The 23,191-nt window shown below is 41.7% G+C and overlaps 1 protein-coding gene across 1 annotated transcript in view; it reads right to left on the reverse strand.

Annotated features, from left to right (window-relative positions):
- Positions 1-23,191, reverse strand: part of LOC139566030 (fatty acyl-CoA reductase 1-like) — a 76,607-nt gene that overhangs the window by 9,294 nt on the left and 44,122 nt on the right. Inside the window, exons 3-8 of the mRNA XM_071386867.1 lie at positions 16,776-16,951; positions 7,402-7,581; positions 6,266-6,443; positions 3,264-3,308; positions 3,016-3,134; positions 2,662-2,729 (exon numbers count right to left, since the gene is read on the reverse strand). Coding sequence (XP_071242968.1) covers positions 2,662-2,729; positions 3,016-3,134; positions 3,264-3,308; positions 6,266-6,443; positions 7,402-7,581; positions 16,776-16,951 — 766 coding nt within the window. The remainder of the gene's footprint in view (positions 1-2,661; positions 2,730-3,015; positions 3,135-3,263; positions 3,309-6,265; positions 6,444-7,401; positions 7,582-16,775; positions 16,952-23,191) is intronic.

Here is a 23,191-nt window from a genome sequence, read left to right on the forward strand (position 1 = left end):
AGTGGGCAGAGCTTAGACTAACATGTCAGTGGGTGGAGTTTACAGATGAGAGTCAAATAAAATAAATGCTTTCAGGGAGGTAGGTTGGATGTGGATGGAGGGCGTTGCCAGTTCGAATCCTGGCTGTGACTTGTTTTCCTTACCAAACATTTTTAACTAATTCAATTTCTAGTTTACTTTGACTGAACAGCATTAAATACTTGGAAAAACAAGGTTGCTGCTGGATAGGGACCAGAAGTTCACAGGTTCTAATCTTGCTGATGCCCTTTTTCAAAACAGGTTGAGAAGAGGAGAGTGGAGAGAAGGCGACCAAAACCAATTAATATACCAGAATTTTGATAACATATCCAGCCAGCAAACCTCCAACTTCGCTAAGCGAAGCGCTAACCATGGGCCCCCTAGACCCAGTTTGATTAGCTGGATTCCTAGCTCTTATGTGGTCCGGTAGATTAGTGCCCGCTATCCCAGGTTTATAACAGCGAGGCAGAGTGATGAGCCTTAATCCCGCTGCCAGCAATCTGATGGCAATTTCCCAGAGTGAAAGGAGCAGATTCACTAATCTGAGAGCATAGGGACCCTGGCTGTCGCCGCTACCGTGCTAATCTGAGCCTGACTGATACCCGGCCCGCATGCATCCTTTTCATCTCAGTGGTCCGCTGGGATGTACTGTAGATGATGGGCCGGGATGTACTGTAGATGATGGGCCGGGATGTACTGTAGATGATGGGCAGGGATGTACTGTAGATGATGGGCAGGGATGTACTGTAGATGATGGGCCGGGATGTACTGTAGATGATGGGCCGGGATGTACTGTAGATGATGGGCCGGGATGTACTGTAGATGATGGGCCGGGATGTACTGTAGATGATGGGCCGGGATGTACTGTAGATGATGGGCCGGGATGTACTGTAGATGATGGGCCGGGATGTACTGTAGATGATGGGCCGGGATGTACTGTAGATGATGGGCCGGGATGTACTGTAGATGATGGGCCGGGATGTACTGTAGATGATGGGCCGGGATGTACTGTAGATGATGGGCCGGGATGTACTGTAGATGATGGGCCGGGATGTACTGTAGATGATGGGCCGGGATGTACTGTAGATGATGGGCCGGGATGTACTGTAGATGATGGGCCGGGATGTACTGTAGATGATGGGCCGGGATGTACTGTAGATGATGGGCCGGGATGTACTGTAGATGATGGGCCGGGATGTACTGTAGATGATGGGCCGGGATGTACTGTAGATGATGGGCCGGGATGTACTGTAGATGATGGGCCGGGATGTACTGTAGATGATGGGCCGGGATGTACTGTAGATGATGGGCCGGGATGTACTGTAGATGATGGGCCGGGATGTACTGTAGATGATGGGCCGGGATGTACTGTAGATGATGGGCCGGGATGTACTGTAGATGATGGGCCGGGATGTACTGTAGATGATGGGCCGGGATGTACTGTAGATGATGGGCCGGGATGTACTGTAGATGATGGGCCGGGATGTACTGTAGATGATGGGCCGGGATGTACTGTAGATGATGGGCCGGGATGTACTGTAGATGATGGGCTGGGATGTACTGTAGATGATGGGCCGGGAGGTGAGCTGCCACCACAACCAAAAGGCTGGTGGGGTGATGATTTCACGATGACACTTTGCCTCTACTTGTTATTGTTTGGGCAACTGTGCTTTACTGCTGATGGGAGTTGTCATTTGGGCAGATCCACAGTGGTGAGGTCAAACAGATGCACACAGTGTGTGGGTTCAGATGTAATGTTCTACTAGCTGCCAGAAGGTGGCAGTAGACCATCGCCACTGTCAAATCCCTGGGCATCTAATTATGACACAGATCATTTATCCACCTGCTTCTCACTGCTACACCATTCAAACTGATTTAGGAGAACCAGGACTGACAGACAACCCACAGTTTCATTTCCCCGGTGGGAATGTATGATGCATAGTTTCATAGTGACATCACCATCAACCAAATGGATCACTAGTCCCTTTAATAATGGCACTTTAATAATGTTTACATATCTTGCATTACTCATCTCATATGTATATACTGTATTTTATACCATCTATTGCATCTTGCCGCTCTGTCATTGCTCATCCACATATTTATATGTATATATTCTTATTCCATTCCTTTACTTAGATTTGTGTGTAGTAGGTAGTTGCTGTGGAATTGTTAGATTACATGTTAGATATTGCTACACCGTTGGAACTAGAAGCACAAGCAATTCGCTACACTCGCAATAACATCTGTTAACCATGTGTATGTGACTAATAAAATTTGATTTGATCAAGATTTCAACTACTGAAGTACATTGATTTATGACGACGGAAGACATAGTGGCAGATGAGCAAGCACTGATGATGTCACTGTAACAGACAGACAGACAGACAGACAGACAGACAGACAGACAGACAGACAGACAGACAGACAGACAGACAGACAGAGACAGACAGAGACAGACAGAGACAGACAGACACAGAGACAGAGACAGAGACAGAGACAGAGACAGACACAGAGACAGAGACAGAGACAGAGACAGAGACAGAGACAGAGACAGACAGACAGAGACAGACAGACAGACAGACAGACAGACAGACAGACAGACAGACAGACAGACAGACAGACAGACAGACAGACACCTACCGATCTCTCCCCAGTGGAAAGGGTTTGTGCCGCCCGTTGTGCAGTTGTAAACCAACGCTGTTTTGGGTCTGCAAGGGAGCAGAGAGATGAGGTCAGAGGGGTCAAGGGTTAAAGGGGAGGGTCCATGAGGACACATCTATAAAATGAGCCCACAAACACAAAATCACATAAATTGAAAACACTGGGCTTCCTCATCAGTCAATGGTGTAGAGCTGGGGAGATGTGTTTGGACAAACTGGGCTAAGGTAGGTTTACAGGAGGTCTTTCTGCAGGTCAATATGGGGGTGTCTGTTTGTGTGGGTTAGACCATACAGTCATTGGTCAAACCATATTCCACGTGGGGGGAAAGTTAACCTGTGCACTGCCGTGTACCAGCCAGCGGCCAGGGTCAGGTTGATGACCACGTCCACGGGGATGAGGTCCGCCACCGCATCATTGTTGGCTCTCATGGTGCGCAGGATGCCCTTCCCCGCCTGATCAGACAGGACACAGGGTTACCAACACATCTCATCATCACCTGATCATCGTTTATACTAGTGGCATCAAAATGAGCAAACTTACTATCTGAAAAATACAACTAATAAGTAGATGCTGGTACTTACAGCGATGAAGACTCCGCTTGGTCCATTGAAGTTGTCGATCCAACCCTGAGACAGAAGAATAGGGAGGGAATAAGTTAGTGTAATGAGAGATTAGGGGCTCTATTCAATCCGTACATAGAATTTTAATCCGTTATTTAAATTGAAAGGCAATGTTCCAGCGTTAGCGGACACGGTAAATGCTGCACATGTCTGCTGAATTGGAAATGACCTAAAAATATATATATTTCACAATCTGGAACGCTTCAGCGATGCAGACTGAATAGAGACGTAGGTGAAAGAGAACCCTAAGTACCCCCCTTAAAGATGGACTCCTTAGTTGCTACATTTATTTTTGGACTTATAAATGAATGATATATACCCATTGATTGTTGAAGAATATAAGCCTCATGAGCTTAGTTCAACTGTCGTACCCCATCAGAACCCAAAATACAAGCTTGTTTTACTTTCATGTTTGTAAGTATAAACAAACACTGTATAACTTAAAAACATGGTTAAAACTATACATTTTATATCATGGATGGTTAGTCCTTGCATCCATAGCTCTGTCTATGAATTTGAGAGTGGTTACATTTCTCCAGGCCCATTTTTTAAATTTAACCAGGCAAGTCAGTTAAGAACAAATTCTTATTTACAATGACGGCCTAGGAACAGTGAGTTAACTGCCTTGTTCAGGGGCAGAACGACAGATTTTTACCTTGTCAGCTCAGGGATTCGATTTACCTTGTCAGCTCAGGGATTCGATTTACCTTGTCAGCTCAGGGATTCGATTTACCTTGTCAGCTCAGGGATTCGATTTACCTTGTCAGCTCAGGGATTCGATTTACCTTGTCAGCTCAGGGATTCGATTTACCTTGTCAGCTCAGGGATTCGATTTACCTTGTCAGCTCAGGGATTCGATTTACCTTGTCAGCTCAGGGATTCGATTTACCTTGTCAGCTCAGGGATTCGATTTACCTTGTCAGCTCAGGGATTCGATTTACCTTGTCAGCTCAGGGATTCGTTGGGCCAGCAACCTTTCGGTTACTGGCCCAACGCTCTAACCACTAGGCTAGCTGCCTCAGCTTTTTACCAAAACACAGGCGCGGTTTCCGCTTTGTTACCATTTCAATTAGGAATTCTAGCTTCAAGCAGCACTATAACATTGCTGCAACATCATCAAGTTACAAATAGCCTCCTAACAGCAACATCAATTAGATTGTTGTGTATCTGCTGAGTTAGCATTCCAGTGGTGTGCTAGGCTAGCTAGCTAGCTACCTAGGTAGAGTGAGACTGAGATAGGGAGAGTAACAGTGTCCACATCAATTAGCCCTCCGGTAATACATTGGTAATAGACTGGGCTTATTTGTGTGGGTCTGGCTGTGGCTTGTCCCTACAGGGTAAGGCTACATGGTCTGGTGCAGACAGACAGACAGACAGTCAGTCAGTCAGTCAGACAAATAGGAGTCCTTATCACACCGTCTCAGAGACAATTTCTTTGACCCTCATTGAGGGATCGCCTGTGACATTTTAACACTTAACTGAGTTCTGAGGACATGGAGATTGAAGTTCATCACACACACACACACACCCTCCTCCCGTCACTCCCACTGTCTCGAGCTGCCCGCGCAATAAACTGGTAAAGCGTGATCTTTTGGCTGTTTTGCCGCCAGGCCTGGATCATGCACTGTTGAAACGTTACAGCCCCAGAAAACTAAATACAGCCCTGGGGCTATGTAGTCGTTTTCTGTGAATATACTTTGTGCTGTTTAAAAGTCTATTATGCTCTATTGAAAACTCTGAAAGTGTGCATTTTTTCATCTTCTAGATTTTTGGTCTCTTTCTGTGTGAATTCATGGAGCCTCAGACGTTCAAATAATATTCCTGTAGGAAAATAAAGTAAGCATGTCACTTGAATTTGCGGGGATATAATATAATATTATAATCAGGAAAATGAAATGTTGAACACCATCCTCCCATTGCTCCTACAAAATTTTAAGCAGCAATAAAGTCTGCATTTAACGCTTTAATATGTCCATCTGCCCGCTATGCTAAGTGAGATTAAAATGATTAACCCTGTGGAAACCTTACGCTAAGATGTTAGCCTACACTACAGCAGCCGGATAGATTAGAAAATAAAAAGCAGCTTACTCATGAAAGTAGCATCACCCTGCACATCCAGAAGAGGACTGGCCACCCCTCGGAAGCTGGTTCCTAGCTAGCTTTCTTCCTAGGTTCCTGCCTTTCTAGGGGCAACAGCTGATGTCAAAAGACCTTTATAAAATACATCATATTGATTGACTGATTGATTGATTACTGCACCCACTGAACTTCCATGAACCTACAGTTGCTTTTCAGTGACCTTCTATCTAGTAGGAGACACTCATAGGCTCTCCGGTTTCAGCACTGGCAGTACCCCTCCCTTTTCCCATCGCCCCTTCCTTGCCCCCCTCACATCGCCTACCCAGCTGTTGGGGTCAGAGACGCTCCTCTTCGAGTCCTGGAATCCAGCCCAGCCGGACTTTCTGAACCATTAGAACCATTAGACCTGTCCTGGTCCAACCCTAATACAACCTTTACTCAGCACTACACACCCAATCCCCCTTTAAGTCTGACTGTACACAGGGGAGATATATTGACCAGTGTACTATTACAGCGATCGATCGCTAATTCCCATCCATTTGCCACCACAGCAGGACATGATGGTGTGAGAATTGACAGGATTCTGACTGAACCCTTTTACCATCACAGTGAAAGTGCTACATAGATTTTTACAAATTGTGATACATTTCCCAACAGGCAGGTGGCTGAGCCAATCACACTTCTTCTGATACACTTATCTTGCTGACCAGTCAATACACTGTTTAACGTCCACAGACTACATACAGAATGTGATCCATGTATCTATTGATCATCTATTGACTTTATTGCTGCCAGCTATCTAGTGCCAAGTTCCAGTAGAGTAATCAAGTCCCACAGAATGATGTATGTATATGATACTGTATCTCTATGGTGACGGTACTCACAGGGAAAGGCTCCTGCCAGCTGGCTCCCACTATGGAGGGTCTGATGATGCCGATGCTGAGCTTGCTGCTCTCCCTCTGGACCACGCACTCTGCCAGGGCTTTGGTGTAGGTGTAGGTGTTGGGGCGCTCCCCGATGAGGCGCGGCGTGATGTCACGGACGATGCTGTCCTCCATCCACCTGCAGTCACAGACAAGAGGACACTCACAATTAGACTCACATCACAATGGTACAGGACACATGCCAGGATTGAAGTAAACTTGGCATTTTGTGTAGATAGATGAAACGTCATTCACTCTAATAGCTGTCTGTGATGGTATTTATAATCAATCATTAGTTGGAAATTGCACAAGGTGGTGTGGACTTGACAGCACCCTTGGTTCGGTTCAATTACATTTCAATCAGTTCATTCAGGAGATTAATTGAAATTCAATGAATATACTGTCATTTATCTAACTAAGGGTCGAACTAAGATTCTATCAGATCTGCGCTAGTCGACACCAGCATAGAGGTTGTTTAGAGGTTTAGAAACATAGAGCTTGTTTAGAAGCATAGAGGTTGTATAGAGGTTTAGAGGCATAGAGGTTGTTTAGAGGTTTAGAGACATAGAGGTTGTTTAGAGGTTTAGAGGCATAGAGGTTGTTTAAAGGTTTAGAGGCATAGAGGTTGTTTAGAGGTTTAGAAACATAGAGCTTGTTTAGAGGTTTAGAGGCATAGAGGTTGTTTAGAGGTTTAGAGGCATAGAGGTTGTTTTGGTGGTGTTGGAGGTGGAACTGCGTTAAGAGCTGTCAAATCCACAAGCGGCTCCCGGCATTATACCTAAAGAGGACATTTTCTCGTTTTGAACTTCCAACGTGAGTGGAACGGGTATGGCTTCGTGACAATGATCACAAGAGCAGCTGCTCACCGATGTGACAGGTACAACGTAGTTCCACCTCCGACTGCGCCAAAACATCAGCTATGCCAGTTAATGCTTGATCTGATTGAATCCAGGCCTAAGTGCCATTTATCTTCACTGAGCATATTTTCAATGCATGAAATTTGCAAATGAATTCACTTCCTGAATAGATGGAGTCGTAATAGCAGCAACTCCCCCACCCCCAACTCGGATGCAGAAAGTAGACTTCACACTACTCACTCCAGGGAGTCGATGAGCTTCCTGGGTTCTACAGGCGGTGGGTAGATGATCTCGTCGATGTGCCTGCGGTTGCAGTTGGCGTAGGCTGTGGAGATGTGGATGAAGGCCTGTAGGTGGTGCATCTGCTGGGCCAGATTCAGGAGCTGCTGCGTGGCCATCACATTCAGCTGCAGGGCGTGTCTGGGAAGAGAGGAGACACACACACACACACACAGCAGGACTAGGTAAGAGATCACTGTGCATAAGTACACTTAGAATCATAAGCACACTATGCATTCCCATAATATCATCACAAGGAGAGAAGTGAGACAGTGAGAGAGAGAGAGAGAGAGAGAGAGAGAGAGAGAGAGAGAGAGAGAGAGAGAGAGAGAGAGAGAGAGACAGAGAGAGAGACAGAAAGAGAGACAGAGAGAGAGACAGAGAGACAGAGAGAGACAGAGAGAGAGACAGAGAGAGAGAGACAGAGAGAGAAAGAGAGAGAAACATAAAAAGAGAGAGAGGAGGGTGAGAGAGAGGGAAAGAGAGAGAGCACGTTGGAGGGTTGGCATTATAATAAGCCTCCCTCACACCCATTTATCCTCACACTTCATTCCAGCAATGTGCTTCCATTCCAGGAATAAACAGACAGAACTCTAGCTTTACCTCTCAGCCAGTCTACAGAGAAATATAGTGCTTCTCAGCCACAGTCAGGCAGTGTAAACGGTGTGTGTATGTATGTGAGTGCAGATGTCAGATGTGGTTTGGCAGCGGTTGCCCATTAACGGCAGCGAGGGGACGGCTGTCGTGACAGACAGACAGTCAGTGGCAGTGGCGTGTCACAGGGGTTAAGAGTGGTAGTAGGCCGTACCACCATTTGAGAACTATTATAGAGTACTAGACCAGTTTGAGAACTATTATAGAGAACTAGGCCAGTTTGAAAACTATTATAGAGCACTATGCCAGTTTGATAACTATGATAGAGAACTATTCTAGAGCACTAGGCCAGTTTGAAAACTATCATAGAGCACTGGGCCAGTTAGATTTTTTTTTAAAGAGCACTAGGGTAGTTTGAGAACTATTACAGAGCACTAGGCCAGTTTGAGAACTATTATAGAGCACTAGGCCAGTTTGAGAATTATTATAGAGCACTAGGCCAGTTTGAGAACTATTATAGAGAACTATTATAGAGTACTAGGCCAGTTTGAGAACTATTATAGAGAACTATGATAGAGCACTAGGCCAGTTTGATAACTATTACAGAGCACTAGGCCAGTTTGATAACTATTACAGAGCACTAGGCCAGTTTGAGAACTATTATAGAGCACTAGGCCAGCTTGAGAACTATTATAGAGCACTAGGCCAGGTTGAGAACTATGATAGAGCACTAGGCCAGTTTGAGAACTATTATAGAGCAATAGGCCAGGTTGAGAACTATTATAGAGTACTAGGCCAGTTTGAGAACTATTATAGAGCACTAGGCCAGTTTGAGAACTATTACAGAGCACTAGGCCAGTTTGATAACTATTATAGAGAACTATTATAGAGTACTAGGCCAGTTTGAGAACTATTATAGAGAACTATTCTAGAGCACTAGGCCAGTTTGAGAACTATTACAGAGCACTAGGCCAGTTTGATAACTATTATAGAGAACTATTATAGAGTACTAGGCCAGTTTGAGAACTATTATAGAGAACTATTCTAGAGCACTAGGCCAGTTTGAGAACTATTATAGAGCACTAGGCCAGTTTGAAAACTATTATAGAGCACTAGGCCAGTTTGATAACTATTATAGAGAACTATTATAGAGTACTAGGCCAGTTTGAGAACTATTATAGAGAACTATTCTAGAGCACTAGGCCAGTTTGAGAACTATTATAGAGCACTAGGCCAGTTTGATAAAAAAAAAAAAAAGAGCACTAGGGTAGTTTGAGAAATATTATAGAGCACTAGGCCAGTTTGAGAAATATTACAGAGCACTAGGCCAGTTTGATAACTATTATAGAGCACTAGACCAGTTTGAGAACTATGATAGAGCACTAGGCCAGTTTGAGAACTATGATAGAGCACTAGGCCAGTTTGAAAACTATTACAGAGCACTAGGCCAGTTTGAGAACTATTATAGAGCACTAGGCCAGTTTGAGAACTATTATAGAGCACTAGGCCAGTTTGAGAACTATTATAGATAACTATTATAGAGCACTAGGCCAGTTTGAGAATTATTATAGAGAACTATTCTAGAGCACTAGGCCAGTTTGAGAACTATTACAGAGCACTAGGCCAGTTTGAGAACTATTAAAGAGCACTAGGCCAGGTTGAGAACTATGATAGAGCACTAGGCCAGTTTGAGAACTATGATAGAGCACTAGGCCAGTTTGAGAACTATGATAGAGCACTAGGCCAGGTTGAGAACTATTATAGAGCACTAGGCCAGGTTGAGAACTATTATAGAGCACTAGGCCAGTTTGAGAACTATTACAGAGCACTAGGCCAGTTTGAGAACTATTACAGAGCACTAGGCCAGTTTGAGAACTATTATAGAGCACTAGGCCAGTTTGAGAACTATTATAGAGCACTAGGCCAGTTTGATAACTATTATAGAGAACTATTATAGAGTACTAGGCCAGTTTGAGAAATATTATAGAGCACTAGGCCAGTTTGAGAAATATTATAGAGCACTAGGCCAGTTTGAGAACTATTACAGAGCACTAAGCCAGTTTGAGAACTATTATAGAGCACTAGACCAGTTTGAGAACTATTATAGAGCAGTAGACCAGTTTGAGAACTATGATAGAGCACTAGGCCAGTTTGAGAACTATGATAGAGCACTAGGCCAGTTTGAGACCTATGATAGAGCACTAGGCCAGTTTGAGAACTATGATAGAGCACTAGGCCAGTTTGAGAACTATGATAGAGCACTAGGCCAGTTTGAGAACTATTATAGAGCACTAGGCCAGTTTGAGAACTATTATAGAGCACTAGGCCACGTTGAGAACTATTATAGAGTACTAGGCCAGATTGAAATCTATTATAGAGCACTAGGCCAGTTTGATAACTATTATAGAGAACTATTATAGAGTACTAGGCCAGTTTGAGAACTATTATAGAGAACTATTCTAGAGCACTAGGCCAGTTTGAGAACTATTATAGAGCACTAGGCCAGTTTGAGAACTATTACAGAGCACTAGGCCAGTTTGAGAACTATTATAGAGCACTAGGCCAGTTTGAGAACTATTATAGAGCACTAGGCCAGTTTGATAACTATTATAGAGAACTATTATAGAGTACTAGGCCAGTTTGAGAAATATTATAGAGCACTAGGCCAGTTTGAGAAATATTATAGAGCACTAGGCCAGTTTGAGAACTATTACAGAGCACTAAGCCAGTTTGAGAACTATTATAGAGCACTAGACCAGTTTGAGAACTATTATAGAGCAGTAGACCAGTTTGAGAACTATGATAGAGCACTAGGCCAGTTTGAGAACTATGATAGAGCACTAGGCCAGTTTGAGAACTATGATAGAGCACTAGGCCAGTTTGAGAACTATGATAGAGCACTAGGCCAGTTTGAGAACTATGATAGAGCACTAGGCCAGTTTGAGAACTATTATAGAGCACTAGGCCAGTTTGAGAACTATTATAGAGCACTAGGCCACGTTGAGAACTATTATAGAGTACTAGGCCAGATTGAAAACTATTATAGAGCACTAGGCCAGTTTGATAACTATTATAGAGAACTATTATAGAGTACTAGGCCAGTTTGAGAACTATTATAGAGAACTATTCTAGAGCACTAGGCCAGTTTGAGAACTATTATAGAGCACTAGGCCAGTTTGAGAAATATTATAGAGCACTGGGCCAGTTTGAGAAATATTATAGAGCACTGGGCCAGTTAGATTTTTTTTAAAGAGCACTAGGGTAGTTTGAGAACTATTACAGAGCACTAGGCCAGTTTGAGAACTATTATAGAGCACTAGACCAGTTTGAGAAATATTATAGAGCACTGGGCCAGTTAGATTTTTTAAAAAGAGCACTAGGGTAGTTTGAGAACTATTACAGAGCACTAGGCCAGTTTGAGAACTATTATAGAGTACTAGGCCAGTTTGATAACTATTATAGAGCACTAGGCCAGTTTGAGAACTATTATAGAGTACTAGGCCAGTTTGAAAACTATTATAGAGCACTGGTCCAGTTTGAGAACTATTACAGAGCACTAGGCCAGTTTGAGAACTATTATAGAGCACTAGACCAGTTTGAGAACTATTATAGAGTACTAGGCCAGTTTGAAAACTATTATAGAGCACTGGTCCAGTTTGAGAACTATTACAGAGCACTAGGCCAGTTTGAGAACTATTATAGAGCACTAGGCCAGTTTGAGAACTATTATAGAGAACTATTCTAGAGCACTAGGCCAGTTTGAGAACTATTATAGAGCACTAGGCCAGTTTGAGAACTATTACAGAGCACTAGGCCAGTTTGAGAACTATTACAGAGCACTAGGCCAGTTTGAGAACTATTATAGAGCACTAGGCCAGTTTGAGAACTATTATAGAGCACTAGGCCAGTTTGATAACTATTATAGAGAACTATTATAGAGTACTAGGCCAGTTTGAGAAATATTATAGAGCACTAGGCCAGTTTGAGAAATATTATAGAGCACTAGGCCAGTTTGAGAACTATTACAGAGTACTAGGCCAGTTTGATAACTATTATAGAGCACTAGGCCAGTTTGAGAACTATTATAGAGTACTAGGCCAGTTTGAAAACTATTATAGAGCACTGGTCCAGTTTGAGAACTATTACAGAGCACTAGGCCAGTTTGAGAACTATTATAGAGCACTAGACCAGTTTGAGAACTATTATAGAGTACTAGGCCAGTTTGAAAACTATTATAGAGCACTGGTCCAGTTTGAGAACTATTACAGAGCACTAGGCCAGTTTGAGAACTATTATAGAGCACTAGGCCAGTTTGAGAACTATTATAGAGAACTATTCTAGAGCACTAGGCCAGTTTGAGAACTATTATAGAGCACTAGGCCAGTTTGAGAACTATTACAGAGCACTAGGCCAGTTTGAGAACTATTACAGAGCACTAGGCCAGTTTGAGAACTATTATAGAGCACTAGGCCAGTTTGATAACTATTATAGAGCACTAGGCCAGTTTGATAACTATTATAGAGAACTATTATAGAGTACTAGGCCAGTTTGAGAAATATTATAGAGCACTAGGCCAGTTTGAGAAATATTATAGAGCACTAGGCCAGTTTGAGAACTATTACAGAGCACTAAGCCAGTTTGAGAACTATTATAGAGCACTAGACCAGTTTGAGAACTATTATAGAGCAGTAGACCAGTTTGAGAACTATGATAGAGCACTAGGCCAGTTTGAGAACTATGATAGAGCACTAGGCCAGTTTGAGACCTATGATAGAGCACTAGGCCAGTTTGAGAACTATGATAGAGCACTAGGCCAGTTTGAGAACTATGATAGAGCACTAGGCCAGTTTGAGAACTATTATAGAGCACTAGGCCAGTTTGAGAACTATTATAGAGCACTAGGCCACGTTGAGAACTATTATAGAGTACTAGGCCAGATTGAAAACTATTATAGAGCACTAGGCCAGTTTGATAACTATTATAGAGAACTATTATAGAGTACTAGGCCAGTTTGAGAACTATTATAGAGAACTATTCTAGAGCACTAGGCCAGTTTGAGAACTATTATAGAGCACTAGGCCAGTTTGAGAACTATTACAGAGCACTAGGCCAGTTTGAGAACTATTATAGAGCACTAGGCCAGTTTGAGAACTATTATAGAGCACTAGGCCAGTTTGATAACTATTATAGAGAACTATTATAGAGTACTAGGCCAGTTTGAGAAATATTATAGAGCACTAGGCCAGTTTGAGAAATATTATAGAGCACTAGGCCAGTTTGAGAACTATTACAGAGCACTAAGCCAGTTTGAGAACTATTATAGAGCACTAGACCAGTTTGAGAACTATTATAGAGCAGTAGACCAGTTTGAGAACTATGATAGAGCACTAGGCCAGTTTGAGAACTATGATAGAGCACTAGGCCAGTTTGAGAACTATGATAGAGCACTAGGCCAGTTTGAGAACTATGATAGAGCACTAGGCCAGTTTGAGAACTATTATAGAGCACTAGGCCAGTTTGAGAACTATTATAGAGCACTAGGCCACGTTGAGAACTATTATAGAGTACTAGGCCAGATTGAAAAACTATTATAGAGCACTAGGCCAGTTTGATAACTATTATAGAGAACTATTATAGAGTACTAGGCCAGTTTGAGAACTATTATAGAGAACTATTCTAGAGCACTAGGCCAGTTTGAGAACTATTATAGAGCACTAGGCCAGTTTGAGAAATATTATAGAGCACTGGGCCAGTTTGAGAAATATTATAGAGCACTGGGCCAGTTAGATTTTTTTTAAAGAGCACTAGGGTAGTTTGAGAACTATTACAGAGCACTAGGCCAGTTTGAGAACTATTATAGAGCACTAGACCAGTTTGAGAAATATTATAGAGCACTGGGCCAGTTAGATTTTTTTTAAAGAGCACTAGGGTAGTTTGAGAACTATTACAGAGCACTAGGCCAGTTTGAGAACTATTATAGAGTACTAGGCCAGTTTGATAACTATTATAGAGCACTAGGCCAGTTTGAGAACTATTATAGAGTACTAGGCCAGTTTGAAAACTATTATAGAGCACTGGTCCAGTTTGAGAACTATTACAGAGCACTAGGCCAGTTTGAGAACTATTATAGAGCACTAGACCAGTTTGAGAACTATTATAGAGTACTAGGCCAGTTTGAAAACTATTATAGAGCACTGGTCCAGTTTGAGAACTATTACAGAGCACTAGGCCAGTTTGAGAACTATTATAGAGCACTAGGCCAGTTTGAGAACTATTATAGAGAACTATTCTAGAGCACTAGGCCAGTTTGAGAACTATTATAGAGCACTAGGCCAGTTTGATTTAAAAAAAAAAAGAGCACTAGGGTAGTTTGAGAAATATTATGGAGCACTAGGCCAGTTTGAGAACTATTGCAGAGCACTAGGCCAGTTTGAGAACTATTATAGAGCACTAGACCAGTTTGAGAACTATGATAGAGCACTAGGCCAGTTTGAGAACTATGATAGAGCACTAGGCCAGTTTGAGAACTATTATAGAGCACTAGGCCAGGTTGAGAACTATTATAGAGTACTAGGCCAGTTTGAAAACTATTATAGAGTACTAGGCCAGTTTGAAAACTATTATAGAGCACTAGGCCAGTTTGAAAACTATTACAGAGCACTAGGCCAGTTTGAGAACTATTACAGAGCACTAGACCAGTTTGAGAACTATTATAGAGCACTAGGGTAGTTTGAGAGAGAACACCAATGTGACTGTGGACTGCTCCTAACTGTGTGTTCCTCACTGTTCCAAGCCGCTTAGTCATTAAAGAATTCCGCTATTGGATTTTCATTAGGGTGCTAGATATACTGTATCCTAGCAGCTATAGTGGCTATGGTGCTTATCACTGCTTCAGTGCTAGGCCTGACTAGCCTTGTACATTTGCACAGCACAGATGTTGTGTCTAGGGCACTATCTGAAATGCTGTGGTCTGGGTCCCAGTGATTAAACTGTTGTCTGATTATGCTCCAACACCCCCTGGCAACTTTGTTTCCCTGGAGACGGGGTAACAACATTGTGTGTCAGACGAGAGAACGTGAGAGAGAACAGGGGAGAAAGAGAGAGAAATACAGAGGAAGGGATGGAGAGGTAGGAGTGAAAAGAGAAAAGACAAAGTGAAAGAGGGAGGAGAAGAGAGCTAGGATGCTGTTCAGAGAACACTCTCACAGCTTTTCCCTAACTGAGCTGTCAATCATGGCTAATGTCCCGCCTCCCCACACCCCCTTTCACCTCTCTGACTGCATCTCCTCCCTTAAGGCTGTCCTGTCTGTCCTACTCAATGGGATCTGTTCCCAGCAGCCACACAGACACCCAGACAGGCGTATTTAACAGTATGATGAAGGCTTGTGAGAATACACTGAGACAGATAGACACAGAGCTCTTTAATGTTTTAATAATCCCTCTGAACACCTCATTCCTGCTTCCTCGCTGAGTAGGAGAGACATCTAAAGACATCTCTCTACCCCCTACAGATAGCTACCTGCAGACTCCTGTCATGACTTCCGCCAAAGTCGGTCCCTCTCCTTGTTCGGGCGGCGTTCGGCGGTCGACGTCACCGGTCTTCTAGCCATCGCTGCTCCACCTTTCAATTTTCCATTTGTTTTGTCTTGTTTTCCTGCACACCTGGTTTACGTCTCCTCATAATGACTATGTGTATTTAGCCCTCTGTTCCCTCCATGTCTGTGTGGGGTATTGTTTATTGTCGAGGTTGGCACACTTCCGGCTGGTTATTCGCCAGGTTTCATGTATACCTGTGTTTTGTGGCAGCCGGTACTTTGTACTTTGTTTGTGGTACTTTGTGCTGCCTTACTTGTTTTGGGCATTTGGTTTTGGTGACGCTGTTGCGTTCTGGTCTTACTATTTGCCTCAGTAAAGTGCTTCGTGTCCACTCATCTCTGCTCTCCTGCGCCTGACTTCAATGCACCAGCTACACCCACCGTTGACAACTCCCTGGATACATCTCTCTCTCTATCTGTCCGTCTCTCTCTCACCACATGGAACATCGATGCACTGTCTACTACGTGAGATGATGAAACCACATGGAGTATTGAAAACTTAAACAGTTTCAAAATCCTTATTATAAATTCAATGTGACTGTATTCTATAAGACTTTATTCGCTCAACATTGCATTGGATTTTGATGTAATATGTTTAATGACTATTTATGTAAGTGTTTGCCTGTCAACCATTTTAGGTCAACAATGTTGCTTGACAGACGCTACACAGATGCTATATTATCGTGGGATCTCTGTTGTGTTTCTCAACATACTCTAAATGTATCAGCCTTCCCATTAGTCAACACCTGAACACAAACAGTCCACACTATCAACCAAACATCACTTCCTGTAGGAAGTCCCTGGACAATGGGCACTTCCTGGTACTCGGGCCAATGACAAAGCAAAACCCTCCAACCCCATAAACCAGACCCAAGTAAAACATCAAAATAAAACATGTGACCAACATAAAGATGACCCTGGCCCCTATACGGGCTGAACTCCTCTCAACTAGAGACTGTCTACTGTGTTGACGTCATTTAATTGGATCTCTATGTCTTTGTACCTCTCTCTGTGTCAGACACAAGCTATGTCCATGCATTTATATACAATCAAACAGATTTGATTCGTTGAGTTGATAAAGTAGTGAGTTAGCATGATAGCTAGGTGATAGAGGAAGAGTTAGTGTGTAGGGGGTGTGGTCCTCACTTGAGGGGTTCGTCGAAGCGGATGGTGGCAGCACAGTGGAAGATGATGTTGACGCAGGAGGTCAGTCTCTCTACGTCCTCAGGACTGATGGCCAGGGCAGGCTGTGTCAACTCACTGCTGATAGGAACTATCTTCTGATGGAAGTCTGGGTTGTCCTCCCTCACGCGGTCAAACACCTGCAGGAAATGCACACATAGATGCATCAGATCATATCAACGTACGTCAAGCCATTGATTTAGCCAGGTCCATATGTGAAGGACGCTATATGCATTGATGTCTGTAACGATTCTGTCCACATGGATGTTTGGCTGTAGGCTATTCCTCTGCACAACTGCTACTGTGTAAAGCCATGGCAGCTTTTACCTAACAATAGCACCATAGTAGTATTTGCAAGCCTCAGTATTAACAATATGGGTCATGTTGCCCGATGTAATTGATGAATTACTCTAGTATTTAAACACAGATCGAGCGGGTGTCAATATTAGCATTTTCCCACAATGCTCTAGTAGCAGCGGTGTCGCCCATGGGAGACCACACGCTGCAGTACTAGAGCTGTGTGTGGTGTGTGTGTGTGTGTGTGTGTGTGTGTGTGTGTGTGTGTGTGTGTGTGTGTGTGTGTGTGTGTGTGTGTGTGTGTGTGTGTGTGTGTGTGTGACATGTTCCCTGTTGCTGTGACTCAGATGAGCCAGGGCGGGCACCCTACGGAACATGACACAGGAAATGAAACACAACCTCATCACCAAGGAGGGAGATAATATCACTCCTTATCCTTCAAGCAAAAATCATTATAAACAAATTGTAGGTTTTAATCTTGAATAGAGGGAACTGTGTTTTAGGGCTGAATATAAGAACACAACAAACAGAAGGGAAGATAAAGTCTCTTATGACAGATGAGACATAAATCAAGTAGCTGGCCAGTGTGCACCTCAGATTTGGCTCAGGGTGTCGAGAATTAAGGAAGACACAAAACACAGAAAATAGTACTGGACATTTCAGATTGCTAGTGATTAGGATTAGCATGTATGAGTTATGAAATTGGTTGTGTGTGTGAGTGTGAGTGTGTGTGTGCGTGTGTGCGTGTGTGCGTGTGTGTGTGTGTGTGTGTGTGCGTGTGTGTGTGTGTGTGTGTGTGTGTGGCAGTCCTGGCTGCCCTGGTAAGCAGACCACTCTAAGTGAAGAGCAGGACAGATGTTGAGTAATGCCTCCAACAGCTGTTCATATCCATGTTCTCTCTCTCCATCTCCATCCCTCCCTACATCTATCTCTCTCTCTTTCTTTCTATCTCCGTCTCTTTTCTGGCTCTCTAATGAGTCCATGTTGACTGCACTTTTCCTCACATCGTGACGAACTCTGATAAACTCTGTTGACCCCATTCACCCTGGTGGAAAGAGTCCCTGAGGTCACATTGTGTTGTCCTCCTCGTTCTGCTTTCTACTCTAGCTCAACCCATAACAGAGACAGAGACGGAGACAGAGACAGAGGGAGGGGGAGAGAACGGATTAGTTTCACTGTCTGTAGCCGGCTGTTTCCTTCACTCTTATCTGAATGGTCCCAGCCATACAGAAAACCACTGCTGCTGATCCTACAAAGCACTACTACTACACTGTACATCATGTATAGTACCAACACTACTACTACATTGTACATCATGTATAGTACCAACACTACTACTACACTGTACATCATGTACAGTACCAACACGACTACTACACTGTACAGCATTTATAGTACCAACATTACTACTACACTGTACATCATGTATAGTACCAACACTACTACTACACTGTACATCATTTATAGTACCAACACTACTACTACACTGTACATTATGTATAGTACCAACACTACTACTACACTGTACATAATTTATAGTACCAACACTACTACTACACTGTACATCATGTATAGTACCAACACTAATACTATACTGTACATCATGTATAGTACCAACACTACTACTACACTGTACATCATGTATAGTACCAACACTACTACTACACTGTACATCATGTATAGTACCAACACTACTACTACACTGTACATCATGTATAGTACCAACACTACTACTACACTGTACATCATGTATAGTACCAACACTACTACTAAACTGTACATCATGTATAGTACCTACACTACTACTACACTGTACATCATGTATAGTACCAATACTACTACTACACTGTACATCATGTATAGTACCAACACTACTACTACACTGTACATCATGTATAGTACCAACACTACTACTACACTGTACATCATGTATAGTACCAACACTACTACTACACTGTACATTATGTATAGTACCAACACTACTACTACACTGTACATCATGTATAGTACCAATACTACTACTACACTGTACCACATTTATAGTACCAACACTACTACTACACTGTACATCATGTACAGTACCAACACTACTACTACACTGTACAGCATTTATAGTACCAACATTACTACTACACTGTACATCATGTATAGTACCAACACTACTACTACACTGTACATCATTTATAGTACCAACACTATTACTACACTGTACATCATGTATAGTACCAACACTACTACTACACTGTACATCATTTATAGTACCAACACTACTACTACACTGTACATCATGTATAGTACCAACACTACTACTACACTGTACATTATGTATAGTACCAACACTACTACTACACTGTACATCATGTATAGTACCAATACTACTACTACACTGTACCACATTTATAGTACCAACACTACTACTACACTGTACATCATGTACAGTACCAACACTACTACTACACTGTACAGCATTTATAGTACCAACATTACTACTACACTGTACATCATGTATAGTACCAACACTACTACTACACTGTACATCATTTATAGTACCAACACTATTACTACACTGTACATCATGTATAGTACCAACACTACTACTCCACTGTACATCATTTATAGTACCAACACTACTACTACACTGTACATCATTTATAGTACCAACACTACTACTACACTGTACATCATGTATAGTACCAACACTATTACTACACTGTACATCATGTATAGTACCAACACTACTACTACACTGTACATCATGTATAGTACCAACACTACTACTACACTGTACATCATGTATAGTACCAACACTACTACTACACTGTACATCATGTATAGTACCAACACTACTACTACACTGTACATCATGTATAGTACCAACACTACTACTACACTGTACATCATGTATAGTACCTACACTACTACTACACTGTACATCATGTATAGTACCAACACTACTACTACACTGTACATCATGTATAGTACCAACACTACTACTACACTGTACATCATGTATAGTACCAACACTACTACTACACTGTACATCATGTATAGTACCAACACTACTACTACACTGAACATCATGTATAGTACCAACACTACTACTACGCTGTACATTATGTATAGTACCAACACTACTACTACGCTGTACATCATGTACAGTACCAACACTACTACTACACTGTACATCATGTACAGTACCAACACTACTACTACACTGTACATCATGTATAGTACCAACACTACTACTACACTGTACAGCATTTATAGTACCAACACTACTACTACACTGTACATCATGTATAGTACCAACACTACTACTACACTGAACATCATGTATAGTACCAACACTACTACTACGCTGTACATTATGTATAGTACCAACACTACTACTACACTGTACATTATGTATAGTACCAACACTACTACTACACTGTACATAATTTATAGTACCAACACTACTACTACACTGTACATTATGTATAGTACCAACACTACTACTACACTGTACATAATTTATAGTACCAACACTACTACTACACTGTACATCATGTATAGTACCAACACTACTACTACACTGTACATCATGTATAGTACCAACACTACTACTACGCTGTACATTATGTATAGTACCAACACTACTACTACACTGTACATCATGTACAGTACCAACACTACTACTACACTGTACATCATGTACAGTACCAACACTACTACTACACTGTACATCATGTATAGTACCAACACTACTACTACACTGTACAGCATTTATAGTACCAACACTACTACTACACTGTACATCATGTATAGTACCAACACTACTACTACACTGAACATCATGTATAGTACCAACACTACTACTACGCTGTACATCATGTATAGTACCAACACTACTACTACACTGTACATTATGTATAGTACCAACACTACTACTACACTGTACATAATTTATAGTACCAACACTACTACTACACTGTACATCATGTATAGTACCAACACTACTACTACACTGCACATCATTTATAGTACCAACACTACTACTACACTGTACATCATGTATAGTACCAACACTACTACTACACTGTACATCATGTATAGTACCGACACTACTACTACACTGCACATCATTTATAGTACCAACACTACTACTACACTGTACATCATGTATAGTACCGACACTACTACTACACTGTACATCATGTATAGTACCAACACTACTACTACACTGTACATCATGTATAGTACCAACACTACTACTACACTGTACATCATGTATAGTACCAACACTACTACTACACTGTACATCATGTATAGTACCAACACTACTACTACACTGTACATCACGTATAGTACCAACACTACTACTACACTGTACATCACGTATAGTACCAACACTACTACTACACTGTACATCACGTATAGTACCAACACTACTACTACACTGCACATCACGTATAGTACCAACACTACTACTACACTGCACATCACGTATAGTACCAACACTACTACTACACTGCACATCACGTATAGTACCAACACTACTACTACACTGTACATCACGTATAGTACCAACACTACTACTACACTGTACATCATGTATAGTACCAACACTACTACTACACTGTACATCATGTATAGTACCAACACTACTACTACACTGTACATCATGTACAGTACCAACACTACTACTACACTGTACATCATGTATAGTACCTACACTACTACTACACTGTACATCATGTATAGTACCTACACTACTACTACACTGTACATCATGTATAGTACCAACACTACTACTACACTGTACAGCATTTATAGTACCAACACTACTACTACACTGTACATCATGTATAGTACCAACACTACTACTACACTGTACATCATTTATAGTACCAACACTACTACTACACTGTACATCATGTATAGTACCAACACTACTACTACACTGTACATCATGTATAGTACCAGCACTACTACTACACTGTACATCATGTATAGTACCAATACTACTACTACACTGTACATCATGTATAGTACCAACACTACTACTACACTGTACATCATGTATAGTACCAACACTACTACTACACTGTACATCATGTATAGTACCAACACTACTACTACACTGTACATCATGTATAGTACCAACACTACTACTACACTGTACATCATGTATAGTACCAACACTACTACTACACTGTACATCATGTATAGTACCAACACTACTACTACACTGTACATCATGTATAGTACCAACACTACTACTACACTGTACATCATGTATAGTACCAACACTACTACTACACTGTACATCATTTATAGTACCAACACTACTACTACACTGTACATCATGTATAGTACCAACACTACTACTACACTGTACATCATTTATAATACCAACACTACTACTACACTGTACATCATGTATAGTACCTACACTACTACTACACTGTACATCATGTATAGTACCAACACTACTACTACACTGTACATCATGTATAGTACCAACACTACTACTACACTGTACATCATGTATAGTACCAACACTACTACTACACTGTACATCATGTATAGTACCAACACTACTACTACACTGAACATCATGTATAGTACCAACACTACTACTACGCTGTACATTATGTATAGTACCAACACTACTACTACACTGTACATCATGTACAGTACCAACACTACTACTACACTGTACATCATGTACAGTACCAACACTACTACTACACTGTACATCATGTATAGTACCAACACTACTACTACACTGTACAGCATTTATAGTACCAACACTACTACTACACTGTACATCATGTATAGTACCAACACTACTACTACACTGAACATCATGTATAGTACCAACACTACTACTACGCTGTACATTATGTATAGTACCAACACTACTACTACACTGTACATTATGTATAGTACCAACACTACTACTACACTGTACATAATTTATAGTACCAACACTACTACTACACTGTACATCATGTATAGTACCAACACTACTACTACACTGTACATCATGTATAGTACCAACACTACTACTACGCTGTACATTATGTATAGTACCAACA

This window comes from Salvelinus alpinus, chromosome 37 (assembly GCF_045679555.1).
Source record: "Salvelinus alpinus chromosome 37, SLU_Salpinus.1, whole genome shotgun sequence".
Taxonomy (NCBI): Eukaryota; Metazoa; Chordata; class Actinopteri; order Salmoniformes; family Salmonidae; genus Salvelinus; species Salvelinus alpinus.